This window comes from Mastomys coucha, unplaced genomic scaffold (assembly GCF_008632895.1).
Source record: "Mastomys coucha isolate ucsf_1 unplaced genomic scaffold, UCSF_Mcou_1 pScaffold12, whole genome shotgun sequence".
Taxonomy (NCBI): Eukaryota; Metazoa; Chordata; class Mammalia; order Rodentia; family Muridae; genus Mastomys; species Mastomys coucha.
Window position 1 is genome coordinate 1455321 of NW_022196894.1, and position 16968 is coordinate 1472288.

The window sequence follows — 16968 nt, forward strand, 5'->3', positions numbered from 1 at the left end:
AGCAGGGAGCTGGGGGTGGGGGGCTCTGTGGGGCTGGCAGGGAGTCCCCTGTATCCAGCAGGGAGCTGAGACTTGCTTCTGTTCTGCTTTCCCTTCCATGTGGATTTGATGCTGTTACCTTTGTCTTTCTGGTACCTGAGAACATTTTGATGACAAGAGAATGAACATTGTCTGGATTCGGTGTGGTCATCAGGCCTTGCAGTAGCCTTTGTCATGTTGCAGAGTGCCTGTTCTATAGATGTGCTCCATGGCCTCCTGCCTGAAAAGTGCTAATGCCCATGCATGACGCAGGATGCTGCAAGTAGCAATGCACACAGCTGCCGTTTGGGGGACATTTATTTGCTGCTTATGTTCCCTTTGAAGTAAAGTTCATGCTGTCTTAAAGGAATGGAGCTCTTAAAGAATGATCTCATTTTGTTATTCTTTTCCAGATGCTTCACAGCTTCATGGGAAAGGTCCTGTTGTACCGAGGAAATTGTGACACTTTGGAGGATGGAACTGAATGACGTAGGTCTAGGAGGAAGCCCAACATGTATGTCTCTGATAACAGACACTTGCTGTGCTCTTCTTGCCCACTGCTTTTCTTCTGGAGCAGGCGTGAGTTTGAAATGGAGCACTTCTTAGCACTTCAGATGGGCCTCCAACCAAGGCAGTTTCTGCCTCTCACAAAGCGCTTACTGACCTGGTGCTCTGGGCCTCGTGGCTTTGTCGCTGGACGACGTCAAGGGGCAGCAGCTCTGTGCTGGGAAGTGTGTCTAGGCTGTGCTGGGAAGCACAGTGTACACAGCACCTGTGGCACATCTGTTGACTGCTAGGTTCTAGAGCTCCTAACCCTGGCCTTCGGTGTGTCTCGGAGCTCCCTATTGCTCAGGGACTCCTCCTGGCCACAGTAGAATCTCTGGATGCTTGTGATTCCATCCCATCCTCAGGCTGTGTACTCAAGAGGACAAGACCCAGGCCAGAGCTGCATGTGGGGGACCTTGCAAAATACTAAGAACACGTAATGTGTGCTCCTTGTAGGGGCCAGTTTCTCCTCAGAACATGACAATGAAGCTCTTATAGAGAAAAAGATCTTTATAGATTCAACAATCGTGGTAGGATTTTTAAAGACATCTGTCTTGGGCTGTTTCTGTCATACCATTGAATGCGTTGGATAGAATGGGACTGCTCTTCACACATCACATTATAGGAAGACTTAATTCCAGTGCCTTTTTGGTGGAGCAGACTTTGACAACTCACACCTATCCATTCAGCCCACTGAATGGATCTGAGATGAAGATCTTTTTTTAAAGTTAGTCTGTATTTAAGACAGTTTTATTTAATTGGCTTTTTTAATGACTGCACTCCATAACCTGTGCTGTCTTGACTTGAAAGTCATCTGAGCCCCCAAATCCCAGGTTCCCGTGGAGCCACAGCTCTGTTTTGTTTTTGTAGAGTTGATGCAAGTGGACTACAGGGGAGCCCCTCAGCCCTCTGTGTTTGAAAGCCCAGGGGTTCCAAGCCACAGGTAGACATTCCACTTAGTCTTACTCTTAGAACTCTCTCTGTGGCAGAGCCGCAGGACAGGCCTCTCTGAAGCATCTGCCACAGAGAACGGGTCTGGGGCGCTGGTGCTCTCTGGACAGCAAGCTTCTGCGTATACTTAGGAGGGACGTCCAGAGGGTCTGGAGAGTAGACAGAGGACAAAGAGAGTTGACTACAGAGCTTCCATCATCAGGCTGTCACACTTACCCAGTGGCTAGTTCATGTGGACTCGGAGGGCTGTTGCCTGTCCTGTAAAAATGCCTCGCAGTGTGTCTGGCTGACTGCATAGCCAGACAACATTTGGGGAGGTGATCAGTACCCTCAGTATGCACCCTAGGATGGGTCAAGTGTTCTTTTGGTTCCTGCCTCAAGGATATGGAGCTCAGTAGCCCTCTATTCCTGTGGAGGTGGCCACCTTTTTGAAACCTTACTGTGAGCAAGACCTTTGTCAGCTCTTTGGTCTGGCCTCTGCTCTGACTCCTTTTGTATGGAAGAACCAATTGTTTTCACATTTGGCCATGTGGATTCCTTATCCTTTTATTACATATATTTTTTGCAACTTGGATTTCCAGTTTGTTTACAGAATAGTTTTAGGTAGTAGCAAAAAGAGCCAAAGAAGAGATTTGTATAGCTGAGCTCTAAGCCGAGCTGAGGCCGCCAGCAAAGCTGAGCAGTGGGAACTCTCCAGGCTCCTCTGCCCGTCAAGCAACGGGCCCTAGCACCCCACCCCTTTGGTGCTCCCTCCTCCCCATGTGCCACTGCTTGTGCAGCTAGAGCAGGATGCCCTCATCTTTAGGAATCTAGCGATGCCTCTTGCCTCAGGGAAACGTTTCTTTGATGGGGAGTTTATGAGATTTCTTTTCCTTGTTTATGCTTTATTTGTGGTAATGAACGAGTGAATGACTTTAACAGCCATGGCCAGGGAGACCTGTGGCCCGGCTTCAGCAGAGGGTGGAGGTAGAGCCAGCTCAGTGGGATGCAAGTGGGATTTCTTTGGTGGGTGCAAGGTTCTGAGACTTAACCAGGCGTGGCCGTTTCTTAGGTGTGAGAGGGGCTTTTGTGCCGCAACTGTGTTGGTGTTAGGGGGTGGTGTGGAAATTGTTAATCTTGTATAAAGCAACTCAATAAATTGTTTTGAGGTTTCCAAAATGTCTTTCCTCATTTTTTCATTACTATTTTATTTGCAAGTGATTCTTCAGTGCATAGGAGCCCTGGTATGTATGGAATGCCCATTGTGGCTGAGAGCCAAGGTTCAGCCTCATGTGTAAAGGACTCATACTTGCTATGAGTTAGAATCAAGCCACCAGATTTTTATTTTCATGCCATAAAGTTCCCTATCACTTCCCATTTTCTTACATAATACATGAAATACAGAGAAGCAGAAATCCGTTTGGTGAACAATCAACTTTCATATATCTAAATGCCAATGCAATAATGAGGAAGACTTGTAAGGCACTGAAAGTAAGGCTAGCACACCATCCATTACTAAGATCTTTTCATTTCAGAACTAGCAAACTGTTGTTGGTGCCTGTCTTTCTGGCACATCCTGGCTAGTTATTCTAGCACCAAGAGCCAGGCATTGTGGATTCTGGACATATGTTCTAGTGTAGAGCCCTGTTCAATGAGTAGAGTCACTACTGAGCAGGCACTGTTGATAGTTTGATCCCAGTCAGAAAAATGGAATGGCAAGAAGGAAGGTCAGCAGCCCCAGTGGACCAGTCTTGATGAATCGAAAGAGGCAGAAAGGATGCCTTCTGCCTTCAGTGTCACTGTGTGGTAACACTAAAGTCCATGCTGTCTTGTTGAGTATGTCTATTTTCTCCTGCTATGGTTTCCAGCTGTCACACTGATGATGGGAGCATATAGGAAAGGGAGAGAAGATACCAATGTTATTAAGTTATCACAGGTGGGAGCAGGTCACTCAGACTGAGGCTGAGCTGAGAGATGCTACCCAGCTGGTGTCTGCTGGTATTACAATAGCTGCACTGTAAGCAGCCTGATACAGTGTGGATAAAACACTTAGCTCAGAAGTCTATATGAGGGCTAGGGAGTAGAAGACACCCAGGAAGTTGCTGAGAACGAGTTAGCCAGCCAGCCATCTCCAAGAAAAGCCAGGCAGAAGGGCTAGGCCTACTTCTGCCCAGACACCAAGACTGCCAGCTCCTGAATGGACATATCCTTGTTGACATAGCGGTCATATTGAGCAGGGGTTAGCCTGCCACTCTGCAGAGCATCCTCAATGGAGAACTTCTTGCCTGACTTCCTGTCATGGATTACTGATGACTCCCCATTAGGACCTTTCACTGATATTTCCTCCCAGTCACACTCCTGGCTTCTGAGCTTCACAAACATTTTCCAGTCGATGAGCCCAGCCCGGTGGGCCTCCTCTGGGGACAGCTCATGACCTGTGTCAGGGTCAATGACCACTATGGAGCGCCTCAAGTGATTCTCTCTCTGCTCTCTCTTGACAGCCACAGAGCCCAGGCGCCTCTGCAGTTCATCGATCTCCAGATCCTTGTCCTTGGACATCTTCTTGAGGTCATCTAGTTCCTTCTCTAGGGACCAAAGCCTAGAGTTTAGATGGGTCCCAGAGTCTACCGTGGTTATGTTCTTCAGATCTCGAGTCTCTGTGGCTGCCATCTCAATCTCTGATTGGAGTCTCCGGGTCTCTAGCTGCAGGTTTTGCCGCTCTAGCTGTAGCTTGTGGTTTTCTTCTCTCAGGAAATCCAGTTCCTTGGATGACTTCGAATTATAGAATTCTAGCTCAGATAACTTGGCTTCCAGCCGGGTCACCTCTGAATCCAGCTCCCTCTTGCTCCGGCTCTCCTCTTCCAGGCTCTTCTTGAGCCGCTGGATCTCTTGCTCAGTGTCACCTTTTTCTACCTGGACACTCTCAGAGAAGACCACTTTTTCTTTTATCTCTGCCTTCTCCAGGGCAGCCAACTTTCTACGCAGGGGCTCAAGCTCACCTTCTAGTAGCTGCCTCCGGTGCCGCTCTTCCTCCAGCTGGGCTCGGAGCAGAGCATGCTCCCTGGTCTGCTGTGGGTCCTGCTGCAGCACCACCTTTTGTGTGTGGGTCACCTTCTCACCAGTCTTGGTCTCCTCCTGCTCTAATGCAGCCAGCCTCTGTTGCAGCCTCTGTACCTCCAACTCAGCTGCCCTACGTGCCTGCCTCTCACGCTCTAGCTCCTCCAACTGCCTCTCCAGCTCTGCTCGGCGATGCTGTAGCCGCCGCAGCTCCACATGCAGTTTATCAATGTGCTGCAGCTCAGCATCAATGCTGTCTGTGAAGGCAGTCACCTCAGCTCGCAAGTCTGGCTCATCTTCATACTGTACCACCTCCTGGCGCACAACCCTTTCCTTCCCCTGTGCCAGCTCTTGCTCCTTGCGTTTGATCTTCTCTTCCTGGGATGCCCGCTCCCCTTCCAGATCTACCTGTTTCTTCTGTTCGTCTGACAGCTGTATACGCAGAGACTCTACCTCTTTCTTAGTTTGGGGGTCTTCCTGGAACTGTAGGATCTCCTGGACCACTTCTCTAGTCTGTACCTGCGGCTTGGTGTCCTTTAGGGCCTGGATCTCCTGCTTCAGCTGGTAAATCTCCAGGTCACACCTTTCTATTAACCTGGTCTTGTCCATGATCTCCTCCCTGAGCCGCTGGAGTTCCTGCTCTGTCTCTGGGTCAGTTGTGTATTTAATGACCTCTTTGGTCACCTCTTTGACTTCTACCTGTGGCCCACGGTTCCGTAGGGCCTCCAGCTCACTCTGGTAGCTCTTCAGCTGCTCCTCAGCACCCCTGAATTTGCGCTCCTGCTCCACCAGCTCCAGACGGAGGTTGGCCACTTCACTCTCTGCCTTGGGATCTGGCCGCACGATCTCTCGGACCTTCTCCTGTACCACCACCTTGGCATTTTCCTCTTCCAGGGCCCATATCTTCCTGAGAAGCTCTGTCTTCTCCCGCTGGCCAGATCGCGCCTTGGCAGCCTCGTCCTCACACTGCCGGGTGAGGTCATTTACTTCTCTCTCGGCAGCTGTGTCTTTCTCTACCTTGAGCACCTCTTTGACAGTGATCTTGCCTTCTGCCATGGCTCGTTCTTTCTCCAGTCTCCTGAGCTTCGCCTGTAGGAAACTCAGCTCCTCTTCCTGCTTCTCCCTGAGTATGCCCTCCCGCTGGTGCTCCTCCTGCAGCCTCCGGTATTCTGCCTCTAGCTGCGGGTCATTCTGTAGCTTTACCACCTCTCTCTCAGTGACCTTTTCCTGCACCCTGCTCTTCTCAGCAGCCAGGGCTGTTACACGCTGCTGTAAGAGTAGCACCTCAGCCTCTCGGGCACCTTTCTGGCGCCGCAGTGCCTCCAGCTCCTCCCGCAGCTGCAGGACCTCATCCTCCTGGGCTCTGTCTGGCTCAATGCGCAAGACCTCCTTGACCACATACTCCTGGCCCCCATCCCTGGTCTCCTGCTCTAGTGCCTGCAGCCGGAGCTGCAGTGCTCCCAGCTCCTCCTGCAACAGCTGGTTTTTGTGCTGTTCCTCAGCCAGGGTCTGCTGCAGCTGCTGGAAGCTCTCCTCCAGGGCAGGGTCTGGCACCTTCTTCAGCACCTCCTTCCTAACTAATGACTCCTGAGGCCCCTGATCCTTCAGGGTCTGGATTTCCTCCTGGGCACTCTTGACTTCATTTTCCAGCTGTTGCCTTCGCTCCATCTCCTCCTCCAGTTCCTTCTTAATCTTCCATGTTTCCTCCCTGCCGGAGCCTAGCTTTCCCCCTTGCAGGGTCTCATGGGTCACTCCTGCTTCTGGTTGCTGCAGCAGAAAAGACAATGAATGCACGGTTAAGAGACAGAGAGGTGAGATGGAGCCCAGGGGATCCTAGCAAAGGTTGTGGTAGACCTGGGCAAGCACTGGTGGCTGGGGAGGAGGCCATAAGCCTCCGTCATTCTACCGAGTGGTCCAAGAATGAAAGTCATAAACTAATTACTAGCAAAGATGATTTAATATTTAATATCATAGCCAGAAAAATTAAACAACTTCCAGAAACAGACAGGTGATTTGAACTGTGAAACCTGTACCACAACACGGGGTGCACTAGTTGGTTTTGTTCTGGGTGGTCTGTACCTTATTCTTTTGGCTATACCCGTGAATGGGGGGCCTTGCTCCCAGGTATGAATCAAGCCCCCTACCACAGAGGGGAAACATCTTCAATGACTAGATTACAGGTTCTAAGCCTGTCTCTAGAAAAAGGTTATTTCCATAGTTAGTCTGTACAACTCCTTCCATGGATATTTTGTTCCCCCTTTTAAGAAGGAACGAAGTATCCACACTTTGAATACTTCCTTCTTCTTGAGTTTCTTTAACTATGGAGCAGAGACTAAAGGAAGGACAATTCAGAGACTGTTCCATCTGGGAATCCTTCCCATATTCAGTCATCAAATCTAGACACTATCGTGGATGCCAGCAAGTGCTGGATGACAGGAGCCTGATATAGCTGTCTCCTGAGAAGCTCTGACAGTACCCGACTAATACAGAAGCAGAGACTCACAGCCATCCATTGGACTGAGTACAGTGTCCCCAATGAAGGAGCTAAAGAAAGGACCCAAGGAGCTGAAGGATTTGCAGCCCCTTAGGACGAACAACAATATGAACTAACTAGTACTCTCAGAGATCCCAGGAACTAAAACTCCAAAGAGTACACATGGGGGCCTCATGGCTCCAGCAGCATGTGTATAGCAGAGGATGGCCAAGTCAGTTATCAATGGAAGAAGAGGACCTTGGCCCTGTGAAGGTTCTATGCCCCAGTGTAGGGGAATGCCAGGGCCAGTAAGCAAGAAAGGGTGTGGTGGTGAGCAGGGGGAGGGAACAAGAGTTTTTGTTTTTGTTTTTTTATTTTATTTTATTTTATGTTTTCTTTGGAGGGGAACCTGGGAAAGGAAATATTGTAAATAAGGAAAACATCTAATAAAAAAAGAAAGAAAAGCCAGGCGGTGGTGGTGCATGCCTTTAATCCCAGCACTTAGGAGGTAGAGACAGGTGGATTTCTGAGTTCGAAGCCAGCCTGGTCTACAGAGTGAGTTCCAGGACAGCTAGGACTACACAGAGAAACCCTGTCTCGAAAAACCAAAAAAAAAAAAAAAAAAAAAAAAAAAAAAAAAAAAAAAAAAAAAAAAAAAAGAAAAGAAAAGAAAAGAAAGAAAAAGAAAAAGAAAAAGGTTATTTCCTACTTTACTTCAGACTGTGTTTGTAGCATATCTTGGGTCTAGACAATATAAACTCCTCATAAAGGCCCTTCAGTTACCTGAACCTGACTTAGAAATTCATTGATTTGAAGCAAATATGAACAACAAAATAATATGGAATAAAAAGAGAGAGACAGATAGGCCTGCTCACCCAGGCTAAGATGGGCTAGCTGCACTATGATCTTCTGGGGACTCCACTAATGCTCTAGTGTTACTTTTTAAAGCTTTTAAAAATTGATTAAGGCAAAATGTTTTGCAGGCACAGAGGGGTCTGAAGTGTCACTAGTTCCCATCTCTGCCCTGTCCCTAGGGGGTGTTTGTTGTCCTTGCAGACATTCTTTTATGTATATGTTTTAGTGAGCACCACATGATTATTTTTTCTATGCAAACAGTTGTCTGGTTTGCAGTTTCTGACTGGAGGGGCAGAATACCACAGAAGGTGTCAGTCACATCACTGCTTAAGAGCAGTGTCCACTATTTGGACAGGTTAACCCAGAGCATTCCTTTCTTCTCTTTCTTTTTTAAGATTTATTTATTTATTTATTTTATGTATATGAGTACACCAACATTGCTTTCTTCAGACACACCAGAAGAGGGCACCAGACCCCATTACAGATGGTTGTGAGCCACCATGTGGTTGCTGGGAATTGAACTCAGGACCTCTGGAAGAGCAGCCAGTGCTCTTAACCACTGAACCATCTCTCCAGCTCAGCATTTCTGAGGAGTGTCAGTTGCTTCTAGTTCCTTTATATGTCAGATAATACTGTCATAAATTCCATCCGAGCCCTAAAATAACTTTGGGGACTGGGAGAATCCCCTGCAAGCTTATGGACTTGAGTTTTGACCCCAGCACTGGTGGGAAAATGCTGGGGTTTAGTGCTCTAGTGTAGGTACACTTGCAGTCCCAGCATCAAGGACATGGAAACTGGAAGCTTCCCGGGCCTTGCTGGCCAGGTAGCCTAGTCTAATTTCTAAACTCCAGGCCAATAGGAAACCTTGTCTTAAAAGGAGTAAAAGGCATTCCGTAGGATGACTCTTTGGTTGTCATTTCCCCTGCACACGCAAGCATGTACATGTACCTGAATCCATGTACAGAAATACAAACATGCCATTAAAAAATAACTTTGAAGCTGGGTGGTTGTGGTATCCCAGCAGAGTGGGTTCCAGGATAGCCAGGACTATACAAAGTGAGTTCCAGGACAGCCAGGGCTACACAGAGTGAGTTCCAGGACAGCCAGGACTACACAGAGTGAGTTCCAGGACAGCCAGGACTACACAGAGTGAGTTCCAGGACAGCCAGGGCTACACAGAGTGAGTTCCAGGACAGCCAGGGCTACACAGAGTGAGTTCCAGGATAGCCAGGGCTACACAGAGTGAGTTCCAGGCTACACAGAGTGAGTTCCAGGACAGCCAGAGCTACACAGAGTGAGTTCCAGGACAGCCAGAGCTACACAGAGTGAGTTCCAGGACAGCCAGAGCTACACAGAGTGAGTTCCAGGACAGACAGGGCTACACAGTGAGTTCCAGGACAGCCCTGTCTCAAAAAATAAAACAAACACCACCCCCCCAAAAAAACCCAATCCCCTCGAAAGAAACTCGGTGTGTGTGTGTGTGGAGAGGTGGCTCAGCAGTTAAGAGCACTTGTTGCTCTTACAGGGGACCCAGGTTTAATTCCTAGCACCCACATGGTGGCTCACAACCATCTGAAACTCCAGTTCTAGGGAATATATTGTCTTCTGAACTTGGGCACCAGGTACACGTGTGGTGCACATACATACATGCAGGCAAAACACTCATAAAAGACAAACAAAAGCCTTTGATAAGTGCTCAGCAAGCATCTTTTGAATTGGGATGGAAGTTAGCCCATCCTAGTGAAGAAGGCTGGCTCAGCTTAGCATAGCATTAATCCTCACAAGTGTCGGCAGGAGACACTCCCTTCATTCACAGGCTGAGTATCTAAGGCAGAGGAGACTGATTTCTCATCTTGTAGGAGAGTTTGAAGTAGTATTTCTAACTAAGATGAGTTACCTGTCTCAAGAGATTCAGTGCAAACTCCAGATTCTGTAGCCTCTGTCTGTTGATGGCGTTAACCTCTGTGAACTTGGCAGCAAGAGCAGCTTCCTACAGAGACATTTTAGGTCAGCAGTTAGCAGATAAACCAAAAGACTAAGAGAAAAACAGAACGCTTGAACACAGTCTGGGAGGGGCCTGGCAGGCAGGGACAGGGGTACTTCTTGCCCATTCCTACCCATAGCTCCATCCATTGGTGGAAAGATAACTGAGATGACCCAGGTTGGTGCTAAGTATTCTTCCCACAGCTCTTGCAGGCTCTATACTACCCTCTGCTATAGACTTGCACAGGGGAGCAAGGTGGGAGCCTCCCATGTGTCTGGCACGGGGCCAGAACCCCTACAAGCCTGCCTCTTAGGCACATTGATATATCACTGCTCCAAAACAAGTTCTTCCTCCTCTTCCAAGTGCATCACAGAGGACCACATCCAAACAGCCCTTGGAGGTCTTCTCTTAACAGCTCACCTCTTCCTTCACTTTGGCAGCAGGAGACTGCAGCCTGGCTCTTTTGTTCACATGGCTGTTCCTTCCATTCTCCAGGTCCAGCAGGGACCTTAGCTTCTCTGCTTCAAGTTCGTAGTCCTGGGTAAAAGAAAGGAAGTGCAGTAGTCAGCTAGGGGCAACCAAGAAGAAGCCACAATGATTTATGCTCCCTCTAAGGACTCCAAGCTGCCAGGAACTGGTTTAGCAACCTTGCATAGCTTCCTCACATCTGTACCTGAGCTGGCTACCCGGAGGTCCTGAGAGCTGCTAAGACAGTAATGGTAAGTTGCTAGCTCACCGAGCGATATCCATACAAGAAAATGTGCCAGCAATTCCCAGCTACTGCAGAGACACAAACCAAGTTGACTCTTCGGGCCTTCCAACAGGCCCAGAGGCCAGATGCTGTTTCCTTAGTGAACACTGCATTCTAAGCCTTTCTCCCTTTCTCCACTAGAGACCTTGACATTTCCCATCAAGTAGATGTTTGATCATTCACACAGACATTCCTAAGGCTTTGTTAGCTAGTTTTCCTGTTACAACTAGAGCTGTTACATAATTTTGTTTGGTGTACATCATTTTTCATTTTTTTTTTGTCTTCCTTTAGGGTAAACACCCCCCCCCCCAAGAGTTTACTGTTTCTAAAAATATAACTCCTGGATAATATCAAGTGTCTGGTTGTTTTGTCAAAGGGGTGGGCCTACATATGGCGACTGCCCATTTCCCCAGCAACTTACTTACTGCAATGTTTAATGCAAAATCCCCTACTGTGTGCTCGGACAGGGTTCATGGCTCACCTTCGCTGCTTGCTGGTACCGCTGGGAGTCTGCATAGACCTTCTGTACCTCTTGTTCCCTGATTGCTATTTCATCAAGCAAGTTCTGTAAAACAAGAGATACTGGGAACCAAAACAGCCCCACACACAAGCTCCCCAGAAGGCTGAGTCCTTAGAACCTAAAGTCAACATGCTATAGTTCAAAGCATAATGGGTGGCTTTCTTGTATACATTTGTTTGCCACAAAGGGCAATGCCAAGGCCTGGAGCAAGGGCCATGAAGATGGTTATCTGTGCCAGGAAACAGGTGTTTATTGTGTGCTCTGAAATGCCAGGCTCTGCTCTGGTAGAGCATGTAATCCTCTAGTGAGCTTGGGAGCCAAGTTTGAGGAACTTGTTTGAGAATGAGAAAACAAGTCCAGGAAAGGACTGCAAGTTGAATATCAGGTACTGGATTTCTCTTTGTTTCCCTCTGACCCTGTCTGTCTGTCTGTCCGCCCATCTGTCTGTCTGTCTCTGTGTATGCACATACAAAGGCTAACAGTCTACATCATATATCTTCCCACTACTGTGCTCCACTTACTTTTTGGGATAGGATCTCTCACTGAACCCGGAAATCAATCAACTTGGCTATGCTTGCCGGTCAGTGAATTTCATGGACCCATTTGTCTTTCGTCCTTGCCCAGTGCTAGTATTATAGACTTGCATAGCCATGCTTGATTTCTTATGTGGGTTCTAGTGATTAAATTCAGGTATTCATGTTTGCATAGCAAGCACTTTTCTGACAAAATTGCTTCCGTAGCCCCAGCCACTGGATTTCTGAGGTCCTTGTAGCACTGAGGAAGCGGGAACCCCTACTTTGATAATGGGATCTTTCCCACAGGGTTCCCAGTGTTTTGGTCATGAGCTAAGCCATATGAGTATCTGTTGGTGTTGGGTCAGGGCCTGTGAAGGGCACTGAGAGGAAAGGGGTGAGCAAGATGTGGGGTGCTTGTGAGAGGATGCTGAGAGCTATGGCCCCTTCCTTTGTCTTGACCCATTGGTCTTAAGGACGTCTTCTTCGTCTTTTTTAAAAATGCATGTGAGTACACTGTAGATCTTTTCAGACACACCAGAAGAGGGCATTGGATCCCATTACAGATGGTTGTGAGCCACCATGTCTGGAAGAGCAGTCAGTGCTCTTAACCACTAAGCCATCTCTCCAGCCAGGCCTTGAAGACTTCGGATCCTCCCACACATACATTAAAAAGTAGAAGCAGCCATCTTACCTTCTGGTTCTTCAGCTTTGTCTCCATCTGGCTGAGGCTGTCTGTCTCCTGGGGCTCATAGCTGGGAGTCTTGGTCAAGAACTGGAGCACACAGTCATAACCACTGTAGTACTCATTGTAGGCAGCCCTGGCACTCTGCAGGCTCTGGGCCCTGTGGGGACAAAGCCAGTCAGGTCTCTCTGTATAGCAGACAAGAACCTCACTGATCCCTCAGTTTTAGGAGGCCCTCTTTTGGTGTGTGTGTAGGGGAGGGTAAGTAGGTCAGATTGACTGGCCAGTAAGCTCCATGGGATCCACCTCTTTCTGCCTCCCCAGCTCTAGAATTATGAATCTGTGCCACCATGCCTACCTCTACATGTGTGCTGGGAACAGAGCTTGGGTCCTCATACTTGTGTGACAAGGCCACACTGACTGAAGCCATCTTTCTAGCCACACTGAGTTTTGAAAGGCAGTAGAAAAGCCAAATGTAACTGAACTGGACAAGTTCCCAAATGGTCAACAGAAAGAGTGGGTAAGCATGGATTATCAACAGGACGGTTAGGAGCTGCATCCTGACAGGCAGAGGGACTCACTGTGTATCACTTGAGCAAAGGAAGGACACGTGGAGGTTGAGAAATCCTATTTCCTCAAGAAGAAAACTTGAGCATTGCTGGGACAGGGTGGACGCAGTACTTGACCAGTGTTAAATGCTTACAGAGGAAAGGGAAGCTACCTTGAAACAATGATCTAAGGTTCCATGGTAAGAAAGGAAAAGAGATACACGTTAAACCCAGTGTGATCCACATAAAGGAAATTAAGGAAAGAGAACACATGGGCGAAAGCTCTGGAATACAAAGCTGTTCTTTGAAATGATCATAAATCTGTTAATCTCGGACAGACTTACTGGAAATATGCACTCTAGCACACAAGCAGAAGTGGAGTGGAGGAGACAACACAGACAGAGCCTAAGAAAAAAGGCAAGCAATAGTACTTGCATCTACCTGTGGATGCTTCCACATCCACCTGCCCATGGTGTGGATGTGTGGGAAATGGGTGGAACTAGGCAGGTAGGGCCTCCTGGGGAGGAGGCACATTAGTGGGTTAAAGCATTTGATGTGCAAGCCTGATCACCTGGGCTCAGCTCTCCAGACCCTATGTAAAAGCCAGACATAGGTGTCTATAATTCCAGTGTTCCTACAGGGAGATGGGAGGAAATGGGGGAAGACCGGGAAGCCCCGAGCCAGCTAGCCTGACTCAGCAGTGGTGAACTGAGATCCTGTATAAAAGGTAGAAAGTGAAAACATTCAAAATGATCCTCTGACCTCCACACATTCCATGGTATATACACTGACACACTTATATGGATCATACCTCTCTCTCTCTCTCTCTTTCTCTCTCTCTCTCTCTCTCTCTCTCACACACACACACACACACACACACACACACACACACACACACACACACGAGGGCTGATACAGGTGGTTAGTCATTACGCAGAGTTTCTTACTTTGTATGTGCTTACTTTGTATGTGTCATTTTAATTTTTATTTCTTTCTTTAAAAAGGGGCACTCAGGTTGGGGAGGTGGCTCGGCAGTTAAAAACTAAATACTGTGCATGCATGAGGACTGGAGTTTGGATCCTTAGAACCCATGTAAACTCTGTAGGGGCATCTGGCTGAACTCTAAGTTCAACCATAAAAAGTAGACACAGGATCCCTAGCATAAGTAAGTAAAGAGTGGGCATGGGCTCAACTGAGAAATCCTACCTCAGTGAATAAGGTAGAGGAATGATCAAAGGTGATTCCTGACACCACCTCAGGACCTCCACCAGAACAAGTATTCCTCCACATGTACAAACATGCATATGGACATGTACATTGCAACACACACACACACACACACACACACACACACACACACACACACACACACACAGAAGATCCCTGGCCTAGTGTTTCAAGGCAGGCTGCCTAAGCCAGGCCCTCCTTCCAGCCCACTGTCTGTGGTACCCCTCACCTGCGTTCCACCTGCTGGCTGAGGTTGTTGAAACGTTGGTTGAGCTTGTGTACCTCAGCTTCCTGGCGCTCCAGGTCAGGGCAGTGCTCTTGGAAGCGGCTGGCCAGTGAGCTGGAACACTGCTTGGCCACCTCCAGGTTCTGCTCCACCTCACCTAGGAGGGACTTCTGGGCCTGCAGCTCAGAAGCCATAGCCTGCCAGACAGGCAAAGAGACAAGTGTTGTGGCCAGAGCTCCTAAGAGCCTGGCAGCACCCCTAGGGTACTGGGGCCTCCTGCTTTGAGGGGAGGTTCAGGCCTAAGAGCAAGAAGGAGGTCTCAGCCTCCACTTTTGCAATGGTCCATTTCATTGCAAACACAGCTCTGAAAAGTGTCGTTTGTCAAAGCGTTAAAGGGGTGGCATGTGTGCCTGCCATCCTTCAGCCATGAGGCTCTTCCTGAGCCTGCTTTTCTTTGTTCCAAGGCTGGTCATGAAAAGGAGACAGAGGATTGCTATAGGGCACTGTCAGAGTACCTCAGTGCTCAGACATCCAAACCTGTGTCCTAGACCACTGGTGACAGTGGCTGTGCACCTACCCAGGAGCTGTAGACCAGGCTGCTCAATGTGCTCACCAGGAGCTTCAGAAACCTATGTTTTCCATAGACACTTTGCTGCAAAATAGTGGCTTTAAAAGCTCCCCAGCTGCACAGACCCTAGGAATAGCCAAGAGCGAGCCCAGTACCTGTGTTTATAACCCCTAGAATGACCCGCTGGGAACTCCAAACCTTCAGGGCCCTTATATCCTCGTCTGGGAATGGAGGCAGATGTCTTGAGCCCAGAGAAAGGACCCCATGGCCCCCAGATCCTAAGTTTACCTCCAACTCCTGCCTCTTGCTGTCCAACATGTAGCCACTTTCAGGCATTGTGTCATCCTGGACAAGCCTGTTCTCGTACGAGGCCAGCAGCTCCCTGCCCCGCTGCAGACTGTTCTCCAGGCGGTTGGCCACATCCACCCTAAGAACACAGGACAACATCATATGTGTAGGGGTCAGGTGACCCCTTGACCCTACCATGACCACCCTCTAACTGTCTACCTGCCACCTACTTCTCCTGGGCTGCCTCTAGCAGCTGTACCAGTCGCTCATATTTCTGATTGGTGTCTTCCACCCGGGTCTTCAGCAAGGGTGTGGTGCCGCTGCCTGGGAGGGCCTGCACAAAGGCCTCACACTCAGCTGTGCGCTGTGTCTTCTCTGGCTCAATCTGTAGCAGCTCACTGGTAATGTTCTACGGAGATCAAGAGTGCCTAGGTCGACCACAGCCCTACAGCTCTCTTCCCTCAAGGATGTGCTCTGGGCCAGTGATCATGGCTGAGAAGGCTCACCTCACTGGGGTGTCCATCTGGGGTCCAACCACCATGGCAGTCTGTGAGGGTTTGTTTGTTTTTGTGTGTGGATGTGCACATACATGGGTGGGTATATGTATGAGAAACCAGAGGTCATCTCAGGTATTCTTTGGGAGCATCTATTTTATTTTGAGAGGAAGGGAGAGGTGGAGTTGGTGTGAGTGTAAATGTGGAGGCCAAAGGTCAGTGTCAGTTCTCTCTAGATCACTATCTTGGCTTCTAAGACAGGGTCTCTGAGAACAGTGCTTACTCACTGGCTATACTTACCAGAGAATATGCTTTACCCAAAGTCAGATTTACAGACTAGTGCAACCATGCTGGGTTTTTTCTTTTCTTTTCTTTTTTTCTTTTTAAACATGGATGCTAGGGATCTGAACTCAGTCCTCATGGTAGTGTGTGAACACTTCAGACTGAGCCTCTCTTGAGTCCCTACCTTGTTTGTTTGATTTTGAGACAGCATCTCTTAGTAGGAGCCGGGGCTTGTCAATTAGGCTGGCCAGCTGGCAAACCTCACCGATCCTCGTGATCCTGCCTTCTCAGCAGTGGAATTAATTATGGGGTGTCCCGTCATGCCCAGCTTTTAATGTAAGTGCTGGGACTGAGTTGAGATCCTCCTTCTTGCCTGTGTATTATGTAAAGCAAGCACTTCACTGACCCAGCTATCTTCTCAGTCCCAGGGTCTGCGTCTTTAATGAGGATCTGGTCCAAGTGGACTGTTAAAGTCTGCACCGCGGACAACAGCAGGTTGCCTCTGGACACTGGACACTCTATATACCCTCATGAAAGAGTTCATGAAACCTTGGGCAATCTGCCAGGTAGATCTTGTGCTATGCCCATCCCATGACTCCACAGAGCTTGAAGTTTTGTGATACTATGGGCCTGTGCTCCCGTGCTTCTGCCCCTCACTCCTGTGCCAGGCACCAGAGAGCACTGAAGTTTTCTGACTCTTAATTCTCTCTAAAACAGGGGTGGCAGACCCTACCACAAAGAGTTGTCAGGCAGAAGGATATGAGAGTAGGTGGTGGTGAACGGAGCCAGGCATCCTGCCTGGCTCAGCAACTCAGATGAGGACCAGCCCACTTTACTTTAGAATGGCCTGAGCCGGGCAGTGGTGCCGCACGCCTTTAATCCCAGCACTCGGGAGGCAGAGGCAGGCAGATCTGAGTCTGAGGCCAGCCTGGTCTACAGAGTGAGTTCCAGGACAGCCAGGGTCACACAGAGAAATCCTGTCTCAGAAAAGAGAAGGAGGAAGA

General features: G+C 48.7%; 2 protein-coding genes across 10 annotated transcripts in view; one reads left to right on the forward strand and one right to left on the reverse strand.

Moving 5' to 3' along the window:
- The window catches only part of Ubn1 (ubinuclein 1), a 36486-nt gene extending 33813 nt beyond the window's left edge, over window positions 1-2673 (forward strand). For 8 of the 9 annotated variants that reach the window (XM_031361548.1, XM_031361494.1, XM_031361531.1 and 5 more), the window contains one exon: window positions 432-2673. In XM_031361548.1, coding sequence (XP_031217408.1) covers window positions 432-481 — 50 coding nt within the window. In that variant the 3' untranslated portion in view covers window positions 482-2673. The remainder of the gene's footprint in view (window positions 1-431) is intronic. The other variant, XM_031361540.1, reaches the window with a different exon arrangement.
- A 136-nt stretch (window positions 2674-2809) lies between these two features.
- Ppl (periplakin) overlaps window positions 2810-16968 on the reverse strand; it is a 47851-nt gene continuing 33692 nt past the window's right edge. The window contains exons 15-22 of the mRNA XM_031361484.1: window positions 15419-15597; window positions 15189-15327; window positions 14336-14529; window positions 12341-12491; window positions 11096-11179; window positions 10284-10400; window positions 9777-9869; window positions 2810-6318 (exon numbers count right to left, since the gene is read on the reverse strand). Of these exons, the coding sequence (XP_031217344.1) occupies window positions 3655-6318; window positions 9777-9869; window positions 10284-10400; window positions 11096-11179; window positions 12341-12491; window positions 14336-14529; window positions 15189-15327; window positions 15419-15597 (3621 nt within the window). The 3' untranslated portion in view covers window positions 2810-3654. The remainder of the gene's footprint in view (window positions 6319-9776; window positions 9870-10283; window positions 10401-11095; window positions 11180-12340; window positions 12492-14335; window positions 14530-15188; window positions 15328-15418; window positions 15598-16968) is intronic.